At 44.1% G+C, this 25,396-nt stretch overlaps 2 protein-coding genes and 1 non-coding gene across 5 annotated transcripts; 1 reads left to right on the forward strand and 2 right to left on the reverse strand.

Annotated features, from left to right (window-relative positions):
* Window positions 1-407: 407 nt before the first annotated feature.
* TRNAN-GUU (transfer RNA asparagine (anticodon GUU)) lies at window positions 408-481 on the reverse strand. Its single transcript has one exon. It is a non-coding gene; the product is annotated as a tRNA-Asn (tRNA).
* Window positions 482-5,377: 4,896 nt separating this feature from the next.
* Window positions 5,378-18,010, reverse strand: LOC100280898 (uncharacterized). Of its 3 annotated transcripts, none has more exons than XM_008675601.4 (20): window positions 17,437-17,960; window positions 17,228-17,271; window positions 16,482-16,546; window positions 16,299-16,383; window positions 16,167-16,228; window positions 15,988-16,063; window positions 15,840-15,914; window positions 15,510-15,581; window positions 15,317-15,400; window positions 15,136-15,204; window positions 9,264-9,341; window positions 8,803-8,891; window positions 8,621-8,717; window positions 8,052-8,105; window positions 7,259-7,354; window positions 6,831-7,019; window positions 6,669-6,746; window positions 6,504-6,548; window positions 6,330-6,425; window positions 5,378-5,883 (listed from the first exon to the last, which is right to left on the reverse strand). In XM_008675601.4, exons 1-20 carry the CDS (start codon window positions 17,693-17,695, stop codon window positions 5,842-5,844), a joined length of 1,755 nt encoding a protein of 584 aa, XP_008673823.1. In that variant the 5' UTR covers window positions 17,696-17,960; the 3' UTR covers window positions 5,378-5,841. The 3 variants fall into 3 exon arrangements, with proteins under 3 accessions (XP_008673823.1, XP_020406331.1, NP_001147290.1); NM_001153818.3 differs by having other exon boundaries at window positions 5,410-5,895; window positions 17,437-17,962; XM_020550742.3 differs by lacking the exon at window positions 8,052-8,105 and having other exon boundaries at window positions 5,403-5,895; window positions 17,437-18,010.
* Window positions 18,011-20,239: 2,229 nt separating this feature from the next.
* On the forward strand, window positions 20,240-24,919 carry LOC103644392 (importin beta-like SAD2 homolog). Its single transcript, XM_020547153.1, has 6 exons — window positions 20,240-20,400; window positions 21,199-21,250; window positions 21,351-21,464; window positions 23,603-23,786; window positions 23,940-24,063; window positions 24,691-24,919. Exons 1-6 carry the CDS (start codon window positions 20,282-20,284, stop codon window positions 24,917-24,919), a joined length of 822 nt encoding a protein of 273 aa, XP_020402742.1. The 5' UTR covers window positions 20,240-20,281.
* The last annotated feature ends 477 nt before the right edge of the window (window positions 24,920-25,396 follow it).

Consider the following 25,396-nt stretch of genomic DNA (forward strand, 5'->3'; position numbering starts at 1 on the left):
TAGCAGGTATTGAATGTGAAACTAGTGAACTTCTGTTACACCATCTCGAAGACCATGTATTAGAGTTCATGTGAAACCAGTGAACTTTTGTTAAACCATCCCGAAGACCATGCATAAAAGGCAGAGCTAATCTCCCGATATGGAGATACATTAAAACAATGGGACGGTTTGGTGAAATAAAATAAGGAATTGTTTGGTGAAACATATAAAAAAAAGGTAGTGCTAACTCAGGAGAAATGGAACTGTTTGGTAACATGCCAAAGAAAGGGATGAAATAGAAAGATAAATAAAAACAGGAATTGTTTGGTGAAATACAAAAATAATAAGTCTATGCTTAAAAGGAAGAACTAATTGAAAAGAGCTAACTCGGGAGAAATGGAACTGTTTGAACGAAATTTTAAAAAAATCGCTAGAAGGAGGGCTTGAACCTCCGACCTTATGGTTAACAGCCATACGCTCTAACCAACTGAGCTATTCCAGCTTGTGATGAATATTTGTAATGTTTTATATATGTAAGCATTTTTGAAAGTGTATGCCCTACTTAACATCCCTCCACCAGAGGTGCCAACAAGCTGTCCTATGCAAACACCGCTCACCGCACAAATAGCAGTACACCCAAAGTTAATACTGCCTCCGTCCCAAAATAAAATTTTTATTTGTTTTAGATAATTAAAGGATTCATACCATACTTAATGTATATATGTGTCTATCGGTGAAAACGATCGATAAACACAAACCATTTCTGTTTTCATATTTTTTTCAAATTTCGGAAACAACGACATTGATAATTCAAAAACATCGGAAACGAAAGTTTGGTACGAAAAGTACATTGGTTACGGTCGGAATCTAAAATAAGATTGATAAAAAACCGTAACAACTGTAGCATCCCAAAAATTCAAATCTTGAAATTTTCTCAAACTTGCCCTAAATTCAAAATGAATTTCAAATTTCGCAAAATGTTTGTTTGCAAGTTGATATCAACAAATAAAATATAGTGGTCTATATTCTCTCTAAAATCCTCCTCAAAATATCCTACAAATATTTCTCCAGTGATCACCCTCAAACTCTTTCAGAAATACTGCCCAAATATTCCACCGATATATCTCCAAGTATTTTCTTCCTGAGAAATACCTTCCGAATCATTTTTAAAGTCCCCACAAATATTTTCTTCATAACTTTCTTCATGCTCATACGTATACGTATGCCTCCGGTGTCATACGGTGAGCTCTACAAGCTAACTACACTCATATAAGACAAATCCATGCTAATCTCCCACTAATCCTCTCATCCTCCCACTAATCCTCTCATCCCTCCCCCTAATCCCCCCACCATGGCTATAAATAGAGGGGCAAGGGCCTCCTCTCATTCCACCCCAAGCCATTTCATGACAACTCCCTCCCCCCCACACCCACACGCCCACTCCCACTCCACCTTCCACACAAGCACACACTAGCACAAGGATCGTTCGATCGTTCTTCGATTGTTCGTCCCCCTGTTCTTAGTTTGTTCGTTGGTTCGTCCGATCGTTCGATCGTTCGTCCGATCGTTCATGGTTCGTTCGTCCGATCGTTCGTCCGTTCTTTCGTCCAAATAATCTTTTTCCTGTCGTTATGCTGCCGAAATTCCGATCGTTCGTTCGTCCGATCGTTTGATCGTTCGTCCGATCGTTCATGGTTCGTTCGTCCGTTCGTCCGATCGTTCGATCGTCCGTTCGTTCGTCCAAATAATCCTTTTCCTGCCGTTATGCTGCCAAAATTCCGATCGTTCGTTCGTTCGATCATTCGACCGTTCATCGTTCGTTCATACGAACTATTCACCATCACTATTTACCGTCACTATTTACTGTCACTTTTTACCGTTACTATTTACCGTTACTATTTACCGTTACTTTTTACCGTTACTATTTACCGTTACTTTTTACCGTTACTATTTACCGTTACTTTTTATCGTTACTATTTACCGTTACTATTTACCGTTACTTTTTACCGTTACTTTTTTACCGTTACTATTTACCGTTACTATTTACCGTTACTTTTTACCGTTACTATTCACCGTTACTATTCATCGATCATCCGATTACCCCAAATTTCAACTACTCATCCATCATGCTGTCCAGTCCACCTAAGACCAGCCAGACCCATATTCCAGTTATACAAACTCCGGTGACTGTGATTTTCATTCCAGTAGGGAACTTCCAATCTGGTCACCCCTCCTAGGTTTCTCCAAGTTGAGCACGCTTAACTTGAGATTCCTTCGAACCAGGCTTCCAAACTCAGATTCCAATAATTCTCGTTTCTAAATTCTTATCAAACTATTCCCTATCCAACCATGCCATCCCTTAAGCATGGTTCATGTTCCAGAAAAATCCCAAAATACTCTCGTCCCATATTCTGCCTATAACTCTCCTGTTCATATTAAGTCAGACGATTCATTCGTCACTATTCTCACCAACAGTGAACTTCGCTGTGCTACACCACATACACCCAGCTATAAATACACCCAGCTACCCTCTCCCTCTCCACACACACGCAACACCCTCAGCCAAGGCAAACACCCCACTCACTCAGTTACTCCGCTCTGCCAGCTACACGCATAGTGTCGCTTCGTCTCCAGTCCACCCTCCTGGTAAGCACCTTCGCTCCACCACCAGCAGTATCTCAACACCACATGACACAGATTCTACTCAAGACTCTACCCATCCATATATCGCTATTCTGACCACTATACTAAATATTTGTTGGTATACTTGCTTGTTTGTATGTTTGCTTATTCATGTTGCATAGTTATCGGAGCGTTCGTACCGTCTCGTGGAGGCCAGATCTACAAGCCTACGCCAGGAGCCAGAAGCCAGTTCCGCGAGCTCTCTTTCCCCTTCGCCGGATAAGCACGGCAAGCTCACTGGATCCCTTTGATGCATAAATTACCTATGATTTTTCAACCACAACCCTCAGCCTGTTATTTTATGCATGATATGATTTTGAGACAAGTTATTATGGCCACCCAAGCCGCTTGCCGCAATCAATCCTTAATATATTTGATACAAATGATTTGAGAAAAGGTGTGAGTTTTTCAAAGGAAAATGCTTTTCAAAATGTGTATGATGAAGGGTTTTCACCCTTATCACCTTTGAGTAGGGATGATCAGGGACTCCCTGGTTTAGGGGAGGGCCTAAGGTGATGGCTCAGCTGGTTTAGGCGTGAGCAGAAGGATTGTCCCCTCATATAAGGACCGGTTTGTCATCTTTCACTACCTATACTCATGATAAGTACAACCACTCGAGACTGTGTGGGCAGTCACTCAATCTGAACTCGTACGGTCCAACCCCAGGGTTATGAAGGCTGGGGAGCACCGGGAGGATAAGGAGGGGGAATGTTTTGTCCGGTTTGGACATGGCGGTGGCCTGACTCCTTCCGGTATAACCGTTAAGGTTAGGACGTGCAAGGGAACAAAGAGATTCGGATTCGGATCTCACTGATCATGAGATCGCAGAGCCGGACTAGTGGGTAAAGTGTACACCTCTGCGCAGAGTTTGAAAACCTATTCGAATAGTCCGTGTCCACAGGAATGGACGAGTCTGGTATGGTATGGCAATTAATGTTTTGTTTTCGAAAAAGGGTGCGTTTGAAAAAAATGATTTTTAAAAAGTCTGGCGGTTGAGCCGTGAGCTATGGTGGACGGGAAGTCCAGTAGCTATTTTTGAAAATGAAAACCAGTGGGAAACTGCTGAGATACCTGGATGGTTTAGTCCAGGGGATTTTGTTCTAATATTGAAAAACTTCCTACTCCTTTGGGAGAGGATGCACTTTGCAAAATACAAAATGTTTTACAAAACAACCCTGCATAAAATATTGCTGTTTCTGCAAAATATCCTGAGCTCCACATATTCCATGCATTATATCTGATTTCCCCATTCCGCGGGTGAAGGTGGGCTGCTGAGTACGTTTGTACTCACCCTTGCTTATTTATTTTTTTTCAGAAAAAGGAGATCGGGTAAGAGTTACGACTGTTCCCAACCTTGCCTGTGGCTGTTGGACCGCTAATTTGCTTCGCTGCGTATATCGGGCTGCTTCAGCCCCACTCTGATGATATGTCCCGAGATGTGGACCAACTCTTAAAGTTGTTCGCCACCTTTATAGGTTTGTTGTTTAAGCAGATCTGTAATCATCTGATGTATAAATGTGTTTACTAGCCTCCTGGGACTAGTAATTGTATCACATTTGAGTCCCAGAGGATTGGGGACGCTTCAACAACCCTTGAGTGACTTAAAAAATTCACACAAGTTAAACGTCTACTTAAAAATTAGTAATAACATATAAATATTCACAAATTCATGAAAGATCAAAGGATATCTCATAAAGAGTGCATACATATAGTTAGAAAGTCCTAACGCGATACCTTATAAAATGAAACTATACAAATGAGAATACATTGATAACCATAAAACAATACCACACATCAAACTGAAGCATAGAACTAATAATATAACCTGACCCATCATAATATAAATAATAATGTATAAGGCATTCTAATATAGTGTAGGAGATTACAATAAATATAAGACAATGTAATATAACAATAAAATTACTATCATGTATTTAAATAAAGCAACAACATGTCTAGTAGCATATGACTATAGAATCAAGATGTGTATAATGGCATGACACTTGTATTTTAACTGTGCTCCTACTACTTGGCACAATCAATATAATTGGTGTCCTCCTGGTCATTCTCAAGTTCTCGAGCAAATTATGAATATATATGTTAAGAGTAATATTTGGTAAGAAAACATAAATAAAAAATTATAAAATTTTTAAACAACTCTAAACTATATATGGTTAGATAAATCTTGATTTTAGGAAAATAATAAATTTTCTTCATATTTTTGATGTTAAGATGATTTTATTAAGATTGGTTCAGATTTAATATTTTTCAAAAATACCGAATTCATTATCGATGAAAAATAACGATAAAAATGGTAATTTTCAAAAGCGATCGGAACCGACCCAGACCATTTTCGTTTCTGTTTCCGATTTTTTTCTATCGATTTCGTTTCTGTAATTTCGGTAACCGTTTCTGTTTAATCCTAAATTTCGATAAAAGTTTTAGAACGGTTATCGTTATCCAAAAATTACCACTTTCGTTTTCACCTCTATATGTGTTTTTTCATCATCTATTTAAATATAGACATAAAAACTAAGAGCGAAAATAAGTACTACTCTATCTGTCCTAGAATGTTAGTCGTTTTAGTATTTTAATATATTCATACAATGCTTAATTTATGTGTTATATATGTCTAAATTTATTATCATTTTTTAAATATAGATATAAAATTCAAGGTTTAAAGCGACTAATATTTTAGAACGTAGGGAGTAATCGATACGGTGAACACGTTACCATTCATGTGTCCATGGTCAATTAGTCGTCACAAGGGCATAACAAATACATAACATACAACTTTCCCATCGTCTTCTGACAATAAGTGTACATTTGAGCACGAGGTACCAAAAATCCCTATCTAGCTTTCTAGACTGTCGACTGATCGAGTTGGCAACAATGATACAAAACCAAGGCCCATCGGCGCCTTCCCCCTGTATGCTACCTTGACGACATGTACAGTATCCCCTATATGTACAACTCAAAAGCGCAATAAAAAAGAATGCTATACGGAGAGCCCCAAGGCTGGCCAAGCTGTTAACTCTGTCCATCCCATCGTGTTCCCATATCGCCGCAAAAAGGGAGTACTGGTGTGTAATTGTTTCTCCAATGTTTCCATGGCATGCGCAAAGAGTCGATGCACAAATAAATCACCGTCAGTCAAAAGAATGTTGTGGCTAGGCAATGTTAGAGTGATCTGTTGTGGGCTTCAAGCATAACCGCCTTTTCCTGTAATGGAAGCTGAAATACGATCAGGTATGGAGTTATAAAAGAATATTAGTAACTAATATAATACCGAGTGAACAAATGGGGGTTGGCTCGCTCCACTATTTAAAGATTTATATATAAAGATACAAGTAATAGCCATTGAGAGCGAACATCCCAATTCCCAGTTTTCATTTAAGAGGGAAACATCTATTTCATATTCAAGTGTACATAATAAAAAATACTGGAATGGAGTACTATAAAGTACCTCAACTGATTAACAAAAGAAAAATGAAAAATGTGTTATTTCACTAAGCAGTTTGTCGTTGACACTTCTTCAAAACCTAACATGTCAAAAGATTCTAGATCATGAAGTTTGGACACAGGCGTTACTGCCTTTATCACTCCAGGCATCAATGTCCATAAGTCAAGCTTTGAATAAGATAAGCAAAGAGGGCAGTAAAGGGTACCTCACTCTGCATACTGTTTTCCGAGGGGAACCAACGCATAAGGATGCCAAGGTGCATTACCACAGGAATTAGTTTGAAAATGAGAGGAGTTGTTACCTACAACAATGGACAGAAAAGTGAGAGATGTATACCTAACAGCTAAGGCCCACAATATAAGACAAAAAAGGTCATTACCAAGCTAAGGGCAGTTGTTCCCAGTAATAATAGATACATTTTCCCCTGAAAATAATTTTAAACATTTAAGAAATTTAACTATGCATGTGTGGCAATCTGGAGTTGTCGTCATAAAATATGAACATATGTTTAAAAGAAACACATGAAAGAGATAGGTTAATTTACCCCAACAAGATGGAGATGGGAGGCCCGGCTCAAAAGCACAAAAGCAAACTCTCCTATCTGAGCCAAGGACAGCCCAACCTTGACCAAATAAGAAAGAAAGTGTGAGTATGCATTTCAAGATTGGTGAAAAACTGATGGACAACCACCAACAAAGATACTTACAACAAAAGCGGTCCTCATGCTGTATCCAAATGCCTTTACAACAATAGCTACGACAATACTCTTTACTATTATAACCAGTATAACAGCTGCAAGTAATATGTCAACATGATTCCACAAGAACTTAACATGTATGAGCATTCCAATGCTTGCAAGGAAGAGTGCTGCAAATAGATTGCGAATGGCTTCAACCTTAAAATAAAAAGAAAAGTCGTTAGAGAGTGCAGCTTTACTAAATGAAATGTCCTTAAAGCATGCTAAAGAAGCTAAACCGAGATCAAGCAAAGTAATAGCATAAGCGCATTCCTTCCAAAGCAGCCTACCTCCTATTGATGTAAAGAAGGAAAAAAAAGAAACAGTTCATTTCCAGAGTATTGGTTATGTCAACTAGTCACACCAAAGTACAATGTGAACTGAATTCAGAATACCACCTGCTCCATAGTATGATGAGCAAAATCTGTGGTTGATATCATAACACCAGCAAGAAATGACCCCAACTCAAGACTCAATCCACAATAGTCACTGCACTGGCAAATACAAAATTACAACGTCAGTCTATCTGTATATACCCAAAGATTTAGCCTTGAATAAGAGTATGGGAAACACCTATCCATTTGTGTAAACCTTGAGTTGTGGTTTATGTTGGGTTTTAATTTTAGCCTACCCCAACTTGCTTGTGAGTAAAAGGCTTCGATGTTGTAGTAGTAGTAGTCTACATTGTTAAATTTGTAGTTGCATGGATGCTGATGGAATTTTGAAATATCTCAAGAGAAAAACGAAAGAAAATAAAAGCATTATACTAACAGTTGCCCCTCTCATGTCAGATTCACCCTAAACTAGCATGGGTTTATTTCTATAGTTGTCTCATGCTTAATGAACCAATTCCTTCATACAGGAAAAAAAATAAACTAATTATTTATTCTTAGCTCTCACAACGCTGTGGCCATTATTCAATTCCTGACTTTAGTTCTCTCAATGGCACATATGAACCACCAGCAAAGTTGTGATAACAACATGAGTATAGAACTATAGAAGATACTACTAAGTGAAGAAATCATTGCCATCTCATGCTTCACGAGAACACTCTATGCTATACTAGTGCACAGGCAAACATTTGACACTATTGCCATTTGTGGCATTGCACTTATATACCTCAGAAGTCATAAATTCATAATGGAGCAATAACAGAATATACTTTAATAAATGAAACAAGAAAAAAATTACCCAGGCTAGAAGCAAGCAAAATGCAACGGAGGCCAATTGGTAGAGTTCATTTGTCTGCATATATTAAAAGAGCATTAGGAAGTGAGGGGGGGGGGGGGGGGGGGGGCAGTTACATCTGAAAATGTTCAGGACATATAGTTTGAAGAAAAGGCATCCCCTCTCATTTGTGAAATAACGAAATAATATGCAAGCAAGTCTAGTTTCAGTTTATGCTTTGCATACCCAGGATGTGCTCGCCAAACAGTAAACATATATGATGTTTAGCCAAGTTTTTTTATATTTTCTAAAACAAAAAAGGTTTTGCAAATCATAAACAACATGATTTTTTTTTGTAACGAGCCACACTGGAGAGAAAATGATTTGCAAATAATTATATTTATAATACGCTCTTCCACACAAGAGAGTGAAAAGAAAAGATAACCATCCTGCCCCATGTGCAAACGCACTTAAGGAATATGAGTGAAAAAAGTAATGCAGGACCAAGCTGTCAAAAAGCATCATTAAGGATCTATGCAAAGAAAAGCCAAACTCAGAGCTTGAACAAAGAGAAACATCACAATTGGCCTAACCTGTGAAGATAACTGAATCATCAGTTTTAAGAATCGAGGAACAATTGACCATGTCATCATATATGTAACAGCTACAAATACGGATAGCACTAGCAACCTGCACATGCAAGACATTTCATGATATGACTCAAGACAAAAGAAAATCAGTCAGATATATTTTTATGACATGGTAATATTCTTACAGTTTCGCCATTGACATCACTCCTCCAAAAATGCCACTAGCACCTCCAAGAACAGGAAGGAGTGCAAACAGCAGGCCAACTGCACAATCCTGGAGCAAGGGAGATACAAAACACAAATGACATCACTGAATCTTAACTGGCAGCAGTTATACAACACCCTAGCCCATAGAACCTGCTTCCCATAAAGGAATCTTAGCATGCCAAGAAACATTAAGTACAATTTCACCACTTAAATACTAGTTAACTTGGCCATGTACTAAGTGTTAAGTTTGCCGTTTATGTATTTTCTTAGGCTCTATAGCACGTAGGCAGAATAATCTGATATCCAAATAAGAGAGAGGTTTACCCTAGAACATGAGTTAAAGATTCCAACTAACAGTTTTTTCAAACAAAATCAATATTTTCCCATATCATAGCAATAGATGAGAAAATATATGGAAGAATGGGATGGTAGTCCTCACCTGAAGTATTAGCGTCCCAATTGTAACTTGACCATGAAGCGTGTTTGTACTACCTTTTTCCACTAAAAACTTCGAAACCTAGAAAAATGGTAACAGATCCAAGATCCTCATAATTCTTAACTAATGTCTGAAAACAATTTGCCATACTTCATATAATTGGAACATGCCCAAAAAATATTCACCTACTCCATTCTCCAGCTGAAATGCTCAATCAAATTGTAATAGTAAATTGTGGGTCATTTTAATTTTGTTCTAAATGGCTTTGTTTGTTTGTTTGTGTTACCGACTCCTCGCTGGTGAGTCTGTAACCTTGGTTTCCTGGTGTCCTTCAATGGGGAGTGGAGAGGGAGATTGGAGTGGCGCAAGGTGTATGGAAGAAGAGGGCGCTGATCACCCAGATCTCCTGTGCCGGCGTCGTGCCTGGCCAGGATGATCCCAGGTGATCTCGCCCAAACAGAAGGGAGATCTTATTCCTGGTTGATTATTACAGCTGATGCCCAGCCGCCTTTATAGCCATAGGCGGTCTCAGGATAGACATATCTACTGCTACTATTTAGCCACATAAAAAGGAACTAACCTATTATTTAGGAACTGCTACTATTTAGCCACATAAAAAGGAACTAACCTATTATTTAGGAACTGATAAAACAGAAACTATTCCTGACTTATCTCCTCTTTCCTATTTCTGCGCCTTGTGAATTGGCGGCCCACAAAAGCATCTATAACATTTCCCTCCTCTCCGACAAACAACTCGTCCTCGAGTTGTATTTCTGGATATCTTCTCTTGAACTCATTACATTGTTCCCATGTAGCATCAGCCGGCTCACGTCCAAGCCACTGGACCAGTAACTCCCAAACACCTCTATTTAAACGAGCCTTCACTACTTGTGCTGGAACCGGAAGTACCTTGCCATGCAGAATCGTTGGTAAGGGTACTAGTGCGGATGGGGGCTCCCCTTGGAATTTCTTGAGAAGTGCCACATGAAAAACATCATGGATTCTTGCATTGGTTGGCAGCTGTAGCTTATAGGCGACCTCTCCAATGCGTTGTAGAATTTGATATGGCCCATAGAACTTAGGTCCCAATTTGGATGTTGCTGCTGGAGTGACACCCACTGCCGACCTTTGGTGCAGACGCAGCCAAACCCAATCGCCTACAGCATACTGCACATCTCGACGGCCACTGTCCTGCGCCTGCTTCATTGTTACCTGAGCTTGGATTAGCCTTTGTTTGATGTCTGCCAAGAAAACATCTCGATCCTGAAGTTGCTGATCGACGGCAGCTACTCTGGCTGTCCCAGGTGTATAAGAAAGCATTGTTGGAGGGTCCCGACCATATACAATCCTGAATGGAGTGCACTTGACCGCAGTCTGGTATGACGTATTGTAACAAAATTCAGCCCATGGAAGCCATTGTAACCAAGTTTTTGGCCGATCACCTGCCAAGCAGCGTAAGTACATCACAATAATTCTGTTAACCACTTCCGACTGTCCATCGGTCTGGGGGTGAAACGCGGAACTAAGTAACAACTTGACCCCAGCAAGGTGAAAAAGCTCGGACCAGAAGGCACTAGTAAACACTGTATCTCTATCACTTACAATTGAGCACGGAATACCATGAAGGCGCACAATCCCTTCGAAAAATGCCCTAGCCACGGTCACTGCGGTATATGGATGGCCAAGAGGAATAAAGTGGGCGAACTTAGAGAATCTGTCGACCACTGTTAATACCACTGTCTTGCCACCAACCTTAGGAAATCCTTCAACAAAGTCCATGGAGATGTCGTTCCAAATTTCCGATGGTACCGGCAGGGGTTGCAGCAGACCTGCTGGATGTAGATGCTCAGTTTTATTCCGTTGGCAAGTGGCGCATGCTTGCACAAATTCTCTGACCCGTCGTAAGGCCTGTGGGCTGTAGAAGGATGCTCTCCATCGATGTACAGTCTTCTCAATGCCCTCGTGACCACAATTGTGTGCTGCTACCAGGATTTCTGTCCAAAGTCCAAACTGCTGAAGCGTCCGGAATGAAGACCTTCCCTTGAAATAGTAGCAGACCATCAGCTTCCGTCCATCCTGATTTTGCAGTTCCCGCTGTAATGGCAGCCCGCAAGCTTAAGACTTGTGGGTCGGTGGCAGCTTCATTGCGAAGGGTGTCAAACAGCTGAAAATGTGGTGCCGAGATGCTGTTAATTTCTGCGGTGTCTTCGTCGCGTCGAGACAAGGCATCTGCTGCACCATTCAATTTGCCCGGCCTATACTCCACTGACAGATCATATCCAAACAATTTGCTGACCCATGTATGTTGCGGTATTGTAGACAACCGTTGATCCAAGAGGAATTTAAGGCTATAGTGATCTGTCCGTACCAGAAAAGTTCTTCCCCATAAATATGGTCTCCAATTCCTCACTGCTTTGACTAAACCAATCAATTCCCGCTCATACGCTGGTAATTTCTGATGGTGTGGTGCTACAACACGGCTGAAATATGCAATGGCCCCATCTCCTTGATGAAGGACTGCTCCAAAACCAGACCCTGATGCATCACAGTCCACTATAAACTGTTTAGAAAAATCTGGCATTTGTAACAGTGGTGCTGATATAAGGGCTTGCTTGAGTTGAAGAAATGCCTCCTCTGCCCTTTCCGACCAACGGAACGCCTCACGCTTGAGAAGAGCCGTGAGGGGTGCAGCTATGGTCCCATAATCCGCTATAAACTTGCGGTAATAACCAGTGAGACCCAAGAAACCTCGAAGTGCCCGAATAGACCGAGGGCGTGGCCAAACTTCTACTGCTGCCACCTTATCCAAATCCATAGAAACGCCCTGAGCTGAGATAACATGACCCAAGTAAGCGACTGATGTTTTGCCAAACGAACACTTGGACTGTTTGACTGATAACTTGTTTGCTCGGAGTGCTGTAAATACTTCCCTGACATGCTGTAAGTGCGCTGCCCAGGAAGAGCTGAATACCAGAATATCATCGAAGAAGACCAGGACAAACTTCCGGATGAAGGGTTTCAGGACATCATTCATGAGGGCCTGAAATGTGGACGGTGCGTTGGTGAGGCCGAAGGGCATGACTAGAAACTCGAAGTGACCTCGATGAGTGCGGAACGCTGTCTTCTCAATATCATCTGGGTGCATGCGTACTTGGTGATATCCACTGCGGAGGTCCAACTTTGTGAAGAAGCAGGCACCGTGTAACTCATCCAAGAGTTCGTCGACCACCGGAATGGGAAACTTGTCCTTGACTGTTTTGGTATTGAGGGCCCGATAGTCAATGCAGAAACGCCAGGATTTATCAGCTTTCTTCACAAGTAACACTGGAGAAGAGTAGGCCGATGTGCACTCCCGAATGATGCCTTGCTGCAACATGTCTTCGCACTGGCGCTCGATCTCGTCTTTCAACAATTGAGGGTATCTGTAGGGCCGAACTGCAACTGGTGGCGTCCCTGGCAGCAGCCTGATGTGATGGTCGTGACGCCGAGGTGGCGGAAGGCCACGTGGTTCAGCGAAGATGTCGGCGTAGGACTGCAGTAATGCATGTAGTAGTTCGCGGGGTTCGGACAGGGCTGCGCACTGAGTATGTGGCGCACCCAGTCCTACCCAACGCACCTTGCGTCCTAGGCGCCAGAACTCCATGGATAAGGCGTTGAAGTTCCACAATATGGGCCCCAATGACCGAAGCCACTGGACCCCCAGGACAATGTCGAAGCCGACCAGAGGAAGACCGTAGCAGGTGATGTGGAAGGTCTCCTCAGCAATAGTAATTCGGAGCTTGGAATATATCCCGCTGCTGGCGACGTTGTCCCCATTTGCTACCTTGACGGAGAGACCCGGTCTTGGTGCGACTTGGAGGCCCAGCTGGGTGGCCACAGCTTCCCGGATGAATGTGTGGGTAGAGCCTGTGTCCACCAGCGCCACCAATGTCCGATCCTTGACCCTGACCTGGAGCTTCATGGTGCTGCTGATGTCAATGCCCGTGAGGGCATGAAGAGAAATGCCCAGGTCTTCCGCTGCTGCATCTTCCTCCATGTCGTCGTCCATTTCCAGCAAGAATACCCCCCTTGCGGTGCACTTGTGATCAGCTGAGTACTTCTCGTTGCAGTGGTAACATTCTCCACTTGCCCGTTTCGCTGCTAATTCTTCTGGTGTTAGACGTCTGAAACGCGGCCGATTTGTAGCAGCCGGCCTGGCCCCCGGTCCTAAACCAGTCCCTTTGATGGCGGACGGGTTCCGGTGACTTTGTCTATCTCTGAGTGCTGCAATATTCTCCTCCTTGCGCTCATAAGCACGGGCCAGACTCATTGCGGTCTGCAGGTTTGTCGGGGCCAGGAGCTCGACATCGGTGCGGAGGGGATCTCCAAGACGTGCTGTAAACATGTTCACCTGCTGCATAGGAGACAAGTCATCACAGCGACAAAGCAAGACTGAAAACTGTCGCTGATATGCCTCCACGGTGCCTGTCCTATAAAGGGCTTTCAGTTCTGCCAGGCCATTGGATCGGATGGGTGGTCCAAACCTCATGTGGATGTAGTCAACAAATCGCGCCCACGACAGAATACCATGATCACGTTCCAGGGCATAGTACCACTCGGCTGCTGCTCCCTCCAAGTGTAATGATGCTAGCCAAACTTTTTCTTCTGCCATGGTTCGCATCCCTCGGAAATAGGTGTTGCACTTGTTGATCCATGTCAATGGATCTGATTCGCCGTCGAAGGATGGAAAGTTGGGTCGCGGTGGACGGCCGCCGCCTTCGTCGTCACGACCCCGACCGCGACCATAGCCATCTGGTCGGCCATAACGATCCGGGCGGCTGTAGAATTCGCTGCCCCCATCACTACGCCCGCGACGTGGGGCCTGACGGCCACCATTGTTGCTGTCGTGGTCGCCCTGGTGTGGTGGTCCGTCGCCGTCGTCAATCTCCGTGATTTTCTCCAGCTGGACGCCGCCGGGTGGAACCGTTTCCACCCGCGCCAATCGACGATCATGGGTGTCCAACCGACCATTCATGGTTGTCAGCTGACCCAACATCCTGTTCATTGCGTCCATGAGGAAGTCCAGCTTCTGTTCTGTGCTCTTGTCTTCAGGATCGGGCATGACGCCAGATATGATTGTCGCTGCGTCTGCTGAATCTGATACCAAATTGTTACCGACTCCTCGCTGGTGAGTCTGTAACCTTGGTTTCCTGGTGTCCTTCAATGGGGAGTGGAGAGGGAGATTGGAGTGGCGCAAGGTGTATGGAAGAAGAGGGCGCTGATCACCCAGATCTCCTGTGCCGGCGTCGTGCCTGGCCAGGATGATCCCAGGTGATCTCGCCCAAACAGAAGGGAGATCTTATTCCTGGTTGATTATTACAGCTGATGCCCAGCCGCCTTTATAGCCATAGGCGGTCTCAGGATAGACATATCTACTGCTACTATTTAGCCACATAAAAAGGAACTAACCTATTATTTAGGAACTGCTACTATTTAGCCACATAAAAAGGAACTAACCTATTATTTAGGAACTGATAAAACAGAAACTATTCCTGACTTATCTCATCTTTCCTATTTCTGCGCCTTGTGAATTGGCGGCCCACAAAAGCATCTATAACAGTTTGTTGTTTAATTTTGTCCTAAGTCAAACTAATCTAAGTTTGACCAGCATACTATGTTTATAGGATAATAGATCAACATCTAGCACACACCAAAATAATTTTACTACATTAAAACTGAAACATGCATTAATAATATTTTTATTTGGTTTTGTAAATGTTAACATATTTATCTATAAACTTGGTCACAGCTGGAGAAGTTTGATTTAGGACAAAACTAAAATGACCTACAATTTGGTGTATTTAAAATGATAGCCACATTAAACAAATATACTTACCACTGCAGTAGATGACATAGACAAGAAGGCACCAACAAACACTCCTTCAGATGATTTAGCACCACACAACTGGAAAGATTGCAAATTAATTTTAGGAAAGCAGTTTTTCTATTACAGTGCAATATCCAACATGTATCCAACAAATAAGAAAGACAATTTAAAGCTTGACAGACACATATACCGCTGCAGTGAGGCCACACAAGAACATGAACAGAACAATCTGAAGCAGACCTCCAAGTACAGCAACAGGACCAACGACTTTCAACTGATAGAAATGACAGGGACAGTAAGCAAACCTTTTGACGTGTACACATGTCACAATTATTTTGGAAAGAGATATATTGAACTCGACAACATCCAAAATTTTTTAGTACCTTAGTCAGTGAAAACTCGAGACCAAGAGCAAAAAGAAGAAACACTACACCAAATTGAGCAAAAGTCTCCACCTGCAGTTGAACACGATAATTCTGATAAGTATACGTCATTGATATGCCAAATGGAATTAGTCATATGGTGAGTATGATTTAAGCGTAAGACAACTGTCTGGGCCATGCTCCTTTAAGTTTATCCAAATTGTGAGTTTTGTTCTTTCAAAGTCTATATACTAACCCTTTGATGGGCATATATAATAGAAAAGGGAGAAACATAAGAAAGAAAGGGACAAAAGTGCAATTTGTAATGTAATCTGTTGATGATCATGTTACCTGCACCATTTCATTGATAAAGTTCAAACCCCCAGGTCCAACTAGAGAACCAGCAAGCAGGTAGCCAACGATAACCTGGAAGAATAACATATATCATGCCTACTGAGGATGTAAGCAGTTAAGTACAAAATATCTCAGAATTACTGACCGGCTGCCCCATAAAAGAGAACATGATACCACCACCAGTAGCTGAAACGATTATAATTACCAGATCTTTAATCAATCTGCATTGAGAAATTGTATTTAACGAGTTATGGGACCATAGGAGATTACATATGGGCACATACAGGTGAAGGTATGAAGGGGTGGGGGTGAGGAGCAGCTGACCGTAAATCTAGCTGAAGAGTTGGATACTTTGTTTTACGATTTGACATCACAAAAACATTATCCTATGAAAAGTTACAGCCTTCAGTAAGTGGCAACCAGACCGATCATATGATGTTAAGTGAATTTACACACCTCTTTATCAATCACAGTTTCCAAGTCATCGGAGGTTTCATCTTGGCCTCCAAACATGTCACCTATTTGGAAAGGTTTTGGGGAACTGCACCAGAACCGGTGCATAAGTCAGAAAGTTGATATGGCATGGTGCTACAGATATAGCAAGTTTGACAGATGGTGTTGTTCAAATTCTGGTCATACTTAGTATGTTGTGAATCATTCTTCTTCTTGTCATGTGTAATGACAGCTACAGTCTCCAGAACAGCCTGAGCAAAAAAATCATTTATCTAGCGGTCCACGTTTAAACAAAAAAATTTAACAGACAAAAAAGAACGCTTTGTAGATTGTCATGTCCAATTGTCCACAACAACAACAACGAAATCTTTTAGTATCAAGCAAATTGGGTAGGCTAGATTTGAAACCCAACAGAAAGAAGTGAGTTGTTTCTGTCCTTGCAATTCCACAGTCAAGAAACTAGATCGCAAGGTATTAGTAATTTCAACACAACGTGAGAAGTAAAGATATACACAAATGATACGGGAAGCTAAAAATGTTATGATTAGCAAGGGTACCACTTATCCCTTTTATTGACTGTCTCGCTAATCCATGCGGGTCACTGAGGCACTTCACTTTACTCTTGTCACTGATTCACCAAGCAGATTTCTAACTATGCGGGTGCATTGGAAATGTTCCCTAAATAAAACTCTTCTTTTGCTTTTTGCCACTGATTCATTGGAAACTTTCGCAGCAACAATACCATTCCATATTTCTTCACTAGATTACCCAATTACCAGGGCTTGTAGGTGACAATCTAGGGCAATAATAGACATGCATGAGGTTCATTCACCATTTGTAAACTTTTCAAAAACAGCAGTTTCGGGAAACATATGGCCACATCGGAGAGAGAAGAACAGGTCACATGCATGCAAGAGGAAAGTCACACCTACTTGATGATCTGACACGCTGTTGTTGAAGCTACTCTTGTCGGGAGCTGCAAGAGGATGGACAGAAGGTCAAATCGTCATTCAAGGTGTAAAAATGTTGTAGCTACAGTAAATCAGATGTCGAAGCCCAAGAGTGTGAGAAACTCTTGGCCGAGCCGCCATTGCTGCCCAGCCCAGCTCAGCTCGGGCCTCAAGCAGATCCAGATTCGTACCGTCGGGCGTGTCGCTGTCGGAGAACTCCTTGTCGAGCACGCGGCCGAACATCTCGGCGATGCTGCCGTCCCCGGAGGCGTTGTGTGTGCCGTTGGCGACGAGCGTCCCGTAGAACTTCTCCCGCGTCTCCTTGTCGGGCCTGGCGGCCGCCTGCGCGAGGACACAGGCGAGCGCGAGCGCGAGCGCGAGGACGGCCGCCGCGAGGCGCCGGCGAGGCGAGGGCCCCGCTGCTTCTGCTGCTGCGGCGGCGGGGGCCATCGGATCGCGCGGGCGCCGCGGCGCGCGAGCGAGGGGTGGGGTGCGGGCGGGCGGGCAGCGGGGAGAGCGAGATTTGCGGGTGGCGCGTCGGGGTCGTCGGGGGATTTCTCTTTTATTTCTCGCCGCGGGCGCGGGGTGAGTCGGAGGAGAGACCGAGAGAGGCGAGAGGGGTCGGTTGGCGCGGTGGAGTCGTCGTCCGAATATCCTCCATCCGGTCGCGCGAGCACGAGAGCACGAGGCGGCGGCAGGCGGGGGAACTGGGAAGGGAGAGGCGTCCGCGAGACGGGACGGCCTCCGGACCCCGGTGGTTATGCTCGGGGGGTGGTGGCGTGGTGCGCGCGCGGCTACCTTGAGAGCCGTGGGAAATAGCACTGCGGGAGCAGGGCCCACGGGTCAGTGGTTCCAATCCCACACGACCGGCGGGCTATTTGGGCTTTGGCAATTGGATTGCACTGGACCAGGTCTCTGAAGAATTTCCTGGCTGTAATAGGCGTTGAAAGCGTTGAGACGTGACAAGATGAACCCCACGGCTTCACATGGCACGATGCGGTAGAAAATTAGGAATACTAGCAGTTTTGTCACAGGTCAGCAGAGCGTACGCAGTCCGTGGCTAGGCAGTGTTCGAAGTACTAATACAAAGATGCTGAAGTTTCCATTCATCAGAGAATGGATGTTCCTGACAACACAATAGAAAACCTTGGGAACTTCACGCGGTTCAATTGGTGGACGGAAAGCGTAAACTACCTCCGCCTCAACTGCTGCACTCAGCGGATAGGTCGGTACCACTTTTTTTCAGAAAAAATGTTGGAGTATGTGTCAGTGTACAGTATAATACTGGGACAGATCTGGTCACGTATTAACAATGCACGTTTTGTCCATCCAATCCATCTCTCTGATGGAAGCCTGGAAGCCTATTGCCTCTGTTCGTAGTAAACTAGTACAGTGTGTGTTGTGTGAGACGAAGACCTGGCATCTCCCTCCGGATGGGATGATTCCAGAGTCCTCTGGACTGGACCCACGTGTCAAGTCATGGCTCGGTTAGGTGTTTGTTGGAGGGAAATTATCAAACAGCCCCGGCGAAAGATCTCGCTCGACCAGTGAAAACCTCTTTCTGTCACGGCGACTCGCTAGAGCAGAATGGGCAGTACAACTGCGCTCTGCCCGTGTGCATGCGAGATCCAATGCTATCCTTTTTATCTTTTTATGCGCAATTGTGTTCACGATTAATCCTAATCATAACAAGTTTTATTTTTTTTGGCTAGAGCACCGAATTGCTAGTTGCGCTCCACTACAGTTTTATGGTTCCGTGAGCACTACAATGATACAGGATTACGCAGGATTGCTCGCAGATGGGCGTCGTTGGTGCAGATTGGTCCGACCCACCGAGATGCTGCTATATGTATGGCGTGAGACTGGTCAACTAGATTTTGTCCTTAAAAAAATATTCTCTATCCTTTATAATATTCTCTAAAAAATATATTTTCTATATCTTCTTCATCTCTAGCAATAATCTCTAAATTTAGTCTTCTATATCTACAGTGGTACCTACATGACTGGTATTGTGCAGTAAAAAAATCATTTTCAACCACCTAAAACGGCATGACAAGTTTAAAATAGTAGTAATACTGCTTGATCGTACGCTTGTAGAGGACGTGTCAGGTTTGCCATATTTAGAGGGTGATCGATGTGCGATAAATTTTAGAGACTCATTTATAAGATATTGTTGGATAGATACAAAATATCATCAATCTCTAAATTTCTACAACTATTAAGAGCGAACTGTAGACTGTCCCCGCTCGAGCAGCCCGCACGACGCAAATCCCCTCCCACAACCCGCAACGCCCGCGGCGAATCCCGCCGCGCGAACCGCCGCCCCCGCCGCGAATCCTCCCTCCCGCAACCCGACCTCCCTCTCTGTGCGCATCGCCGCACTCAACGCCGCCATCCTCATCCGGAGGTAGCTCTGCCCCCTTCCTCCCCATCCGCGCGAGGATTTCGCCCCGCTCGCCAGCCTTCACAATCGCCCAACGCCAACCACCTCCCCTTTCCTTGCAAGCTCTTCTCCCAAATCCGCCGCCACCCCCATCCCCAGCCTGCCGCCCCTTGCCTGTGCACCCTGGCCCTGCTCGCCGCGTGGTCCCCGCCTCGGCCTCCCCCATCACCACACGTTCAGCTCCCCCGCGTCTGCCCAACTCGCCCCAACCGTGGCCATGACCCCACCTCTGGCGATAGTGGCGGCTTCGACCCTGCCTTCTGCGCCTGGAGCTGGTGCGGGGACCTCAGGGTTGGGTGGAGAAGCCGATGAAGCGGATGATGAAGACCCCCCTACCAGCACAAGGTCCTGGAGAAGACCAAATTTGTGTTTGATCTTGGTTCTGTTGATGTTCGTCGTCTTCATGGGTAAGCTGAAAGGTTCCTTCTATGTTTTGTTGTGTTCAGTCAGCCCACCCCAGACCCCAGACCTTTCCCCTTCCGTCCCCGGCCGGCGCCAACGCCACTCCAGTGAGCTGAGGGCGGAGACGGTCACGGTGGGCAGAATGACACGCCTCTCCGCCCCGCTCCGCTCCAGATTGCGCGCACCCACCCATGGCGCTCGCCGCTTCCCACCACGGCCTCCTGCCCTTCGCCCCCGCTGCCACGCCTACCCCGTCACGGGGGCACCTGCGCTTCCGCGCCGCGCGCCCTCTGCCTCGCCCCGCCCGGAGGTGAGCGATCTGATACCCGCGGGGCCCGTTTCCCTGACGTCGTGCTCGCCGCCTCGCGCTGGTCGGATTTTACTCGCTGGCAGCCTCGAGTCTCAGCGGGATTATCCACTTGCGGTACTCGTATTAGAGTGCCAATGGTTTCGTAGGTGCCGGCTTTAGTTCTCTTTTGCTATAGGGATTTTTTCATCTCGACCAGGGAAAAAATTCTATGCAGGACTGACATGTTTACATGACGATCTCCGTGTGTCCCTTTGTGTCTGTCCTAGCTGACGAAGTGACGATCAGTTGGATCAAACTCGCGTAAACAGCCGGATCGAACATCTCCGTCTACCATGTGCCGTGAGCAGATTGATTAGACGGAAGGATTTTAGCATCAGCATGATTGGACGCCTCTAGCCTGTGCTCCATGGGTTTTACTTATATTATACACGATCTCTGCATAGATTTTTTTTCCATTTAGACCGTCTAATTCAGCGTTGTTCGATGGTCTCGTAGAGTTGTCCGTTGATGATTTGTTAGATTGGTGTATGTATATGGGAAATTTTGCCTGCGCCTATGATAAGTTGTGCAGTAGTAGGATTCATTTGGGAAGTTATGTCTGCCATCTCGTATCTCTTCATCCCCAACTCTATTGTTTCTTAATTCCTAAGTTATAGTATATACATGATAGTAATAGATAGATCTGTCTTGTATAATACTTCCATGTTCTATATACACTGTATATGTACTAATAATCTTTGTCTTTTGTAAATCTTCACAACATATGTACTAATCTTTGTGTTTTGTAAATCTTCCCAGAATTTGTTGCCAATCTATCAACTCAGCTAATGTGTTGGGAGCTTCTTCAACGGTATGATTTCACACGACTGGTTTAATCAGTGGCAGACGCCACTTCTGTATTTATTCAGTTTGCTTTTTAATGTGTATTCTTGGGAAAATTATCACCCCAGACATCTGATGAGGCAATCCCAGTCCCAGTTGTCCAGATAGATCAGGACTCAGACCGTGATGCGACTATTGTGCAGCTAAGTTTTGGAGATCATTCGGGGATACTACTTGACACGGTATATATTTTACATGCGCCACTGATGATGCCTTTACATTGTTGCTGCTCAAAATTGTGATGTTTAAGTTTTTGTCATATCTGCCAATTATTTTTCCTGATATTCACTGTTTTCCTGGTATTTCTTTATGCAAATACGGACAACCTATTTTTTAGTTGATATAGATGGTGTTGATTTGTTAGTTAAAGCTATTGTCTTTGATGGTCACACTTTTATTGGAAATCTGCAATTCCTTTTATTTTGTAACAAAATTTAATATCTAAAAATGTTGTTGGTGTCTTGGTGGTACCGTGTCAGTTGTCAACAATCCAATTCCATTCTCATGGCTTTGATTCTGACATATGATTATGATTATTTTAAATTTGTGCAGATTCTTTCAAGGCAATCTCTACTAACTATTAAGGGGGCAGTGTAGACTGCCCCCGCTCCTACCCGCAACGGCCGCGCGCCCACGCGCTCCCGCACGCCCGCCGCAACGGCCGCAGCCGCCGCACGACCCGCCCCTGTCCCCTTCTTCGCTGCATTCCGCAATTGCGTCGGGCTCCTCTCGCTCCCAAATCGGGGTAAAACCCTAACCCTAGCACCAGGCTGCATTCCCCTCCCTACATCCGAGCCCTAACTCCTCCCTACAGTCTTCCCCCTCCGCCTCGGCAACAAGCGGTGACAGCTGGTGCAGGTGAGACGCCCCCTCCCTAAGGCCCTCGAGCTGCAGTGGTCGGAGTCGGAGAATGGGCGACGGTGTTTGTCCGTGTTGGTGCGAGCATGCTGCTGGGGCGCGACCGACACCGACGAGTTCCAGCACACGGTGGAGATTATCATGTGTGTTCAACGTCGCGCCATTTGTCTGCTTGCCTCCGCCTCCGTCGCGGCCTTCGCGGAGTAAGATGACCCTCCACTCTACCTCCCTCAACTTCTTTTTTCCTGGTAACGAAGAATCCTTGCTCCAGACGTTGTCCGAGGAAACCCCAAGAGTATCGTGTCGTTCGCCTGCGACCTTTTGGAGAACAGACATGGACATCGGCTATTTCGTCTGGTCCTCAATCACAGCTGCGGGATCGAATCGTTGCTATGATCACCCGGGACAGGAATAGTTTTGGTGGCCTTTGCACCCGCAGGTGCTTGATCAAATACCGTACTTGTCTTTTAATCTGTTCTTCATCTAGCTTTTTTATCTGATTTTAATTCAGCCAATAAATGATAGATTCTATGTCTTTTCAGGCCAGATGAAGTACTCCATATAATCAGTTCCTGTGAAACTCAGAGATCAATGCAACTTCTTGGAGATGCCATGCTGCAATGGATGTCACATAATCAGATGAAGTACCTCCTGCCAGTTTCGAAAGGATTAAAAATGCTACAAGCTTTCATAATGAGCTCTCTCTTAGGTAATGATTTCTTGCTTTGTGAGGTCGCTCTCACGTTGCCCTCGTCTTTGTTGTGCTGACCGGCCAATTAAGCGGCATAGCCAATAAGTTGGAAACCATCAGACCACACGCCCAGTGATGATGGTGTATGTGAACAATATGCAGTGCAGATGGAAGCTAGCAGCACAAAAGCTTTGCCATACCAATCTGAAAAGGAATTAACTGAAGAAATAAATGATCACTGTTATAGCACTGGCTACTTCTGAATCAATTGTTGAGGCAAATGTATGTTTAAATAACTACAGAGGGAGTACATAATTATAAAATCTGATAAAGCCCTACAGCTACAGGAGCCATAGCTTGACTAGGTTTGAGCTGTTGGGGGTATTGGCTATGCCTGGTGTGCCTTTCTGTGCACTGGTTGTTCTGGCCTCTGGTGGTAAATCCAAGGAACATCTGTTTTATTACTGTGTTTTTTTTTAATTTGTATTTTTTGGTCCCTACTGAAGTAGGGCACTTCATGATAATAGTTGACTCTTATGCTGTTTGGACTTTGGATATAACATCTTGCTTTTGACTTGAGAATGTTTTGTTTTGCGCAACTAATCATGCACTATATTATATTCAAGGCTTACTATATGGGATACTGTCTAAATACTTGGTAAATATTTTGAAAAATTCTGGTGCACAGTTAAAATGTGCTAGGTCATTTTTTTTGAGAAACTCAATTTATGATATCCCTTGCTTACGTGTTATCCAACTTGGTGATTTTAGAAATGCTTATCAGTATTTGCTTGGTTTATATGTTGCAGTGTTACAAAGAACAGTATGTATCAGATGATGCAGCCTCAGATTGATATACTTCTTTTTGAGATAATTTTTCCTCTTATGTGCTTCAATGACAATGACCAAAAGTTATGGGAAGAAGATCCCCATGAATATGTTCGCAAGGTCTATGGTGAATTTACTGCTCTCTGTATATCAATCTTGGTTAGAATGGGTTATTACTGATAAGAATCATGTGGTTCTTGTTTTTGTCTCAGTTCAGCAGTGTAACCAGATTACTCGTTGTTGTATTTTGAATACTCATTGTTGTATTTCATGTTTACAGATATCATCGAAGATTTGTACAGTCCCCGAACAGCTGCTATGGACTTTGTGAGTGAATTGATTAGAAAGCGAGGGAAAAACAATCTCCAAAAGTTCATTCATTTCATTGTGGATATTTTTAGGAGGTAAGTTTGGCCTACCAACTTGTAACCGTTAACTTCTATGGACTTTTTAATCAATGTTGAAAATAGTAGGCTATAACAGTGTTATAGCGCTGCTATAGTGGCTGGAGCACCTTCTCTTTATGCTTTTGCTCTTTTTTCCTGTGCTATGGAGCTATGGGTGGCTGCTACTGGAGCTATATCAGGCAATAGCTGCACTAGACTGCCTAACAGACTATTTGTTTATAGACACTTAGCGGCGCTAAAGTGACTAGCGAGCTATTTATTTAACGGCGCTAAAGTGACTAGCGGGCTATTTATTTAACGGCGCTAAACAGATTTCACATGTTCTGTTAAGAATTTAAGCAACCAGCATTTGATTGTCTGGTTGGCGATTTGCTTATGTCTTGGGCTGTCGACAAGCACTTGTGTTATGTATATCTTATACCTACTTATCGCTAATGTTATGTGAGCAGTCATTTGAATTTCTGCTAGAATAATAGCTGTTGTGGCCTATAAATTGCTTGCATTTCCCAAAACACTAAATGGTAGACGGACCACTATATCTGTCATAGTGGGTTGAACAAACCAAGCTAAATTTCATTGCCCACTATTTTCCACATTGTTTCTAATTGTTGATATACTCAACAGGTATGATGAAGCACCTGCTGATCTTAAGCCATATCGCCAAAAAGATGGTGCTCTTCTCGCTATTGGGACACTCTGTGATAAACTGAAGCAAACAGATCCATATAAAACAGAGCTTGAGAGTATGCTGGTCCGACATGTCTTTCCTGAATTCAACAGTCGTGTTGGACACTTGCGAGCAAAGGTGGAATATATTAGCTCTTCACTGGTCAATAATGATATAGAATACTAAGTTAAATTACCATGAAGTACACTAAATCTACAATGTTACATACTTGGTACTCCATTTCAAAATGCAGTTTGATTTGGTGCTATACCTTCGCATTTGATTTATATTATATAGCATGCTGCTCGTGATAATAAAATCAATATTATAAAAAACTGTTACCTCTTCTAAATGTGGGTTCCATGGTACCAATCTCTATCTCTACTAACTATTAAGGGGGCAGTGTAGACTGCCCCCGCTCCCGCAACGCTCGCGCGCCAGCAACCCGCCGCTCCCGCACGCGCCAGCTCCCGCAACGTCAGCGCGCCAGCAACCCGCCGCTCGCGCGACGCCCGCCTCAGCAGCCCACGCTGCGAATCCCGCGCATGCCAGCACCCCCCCCGTCCTGTCGTGGAAACCCTGCGGCGTGGCGAAGCGGAAGTCGCCGGAGACGTTCATGACCTCGTGGTTGCCGAGGATGGGGAGGAACGTGCCTCCGCGTGT

The sequence above is a fragment of the Zea mays genome, chromosome 1 (genome assembly GCF_902167145.1).
Source record: "Zea mays cultivar B73 chromosome 1, Zm-B73-REFERENCE-NAM-5.0, whole genome shotgun sequence".
Lineage (NCBI taxonomy): Eukaryota > Viridiplantae > Streptophyta > Magnoliopsida > Poales > Poaceae > Zea > Zea mays.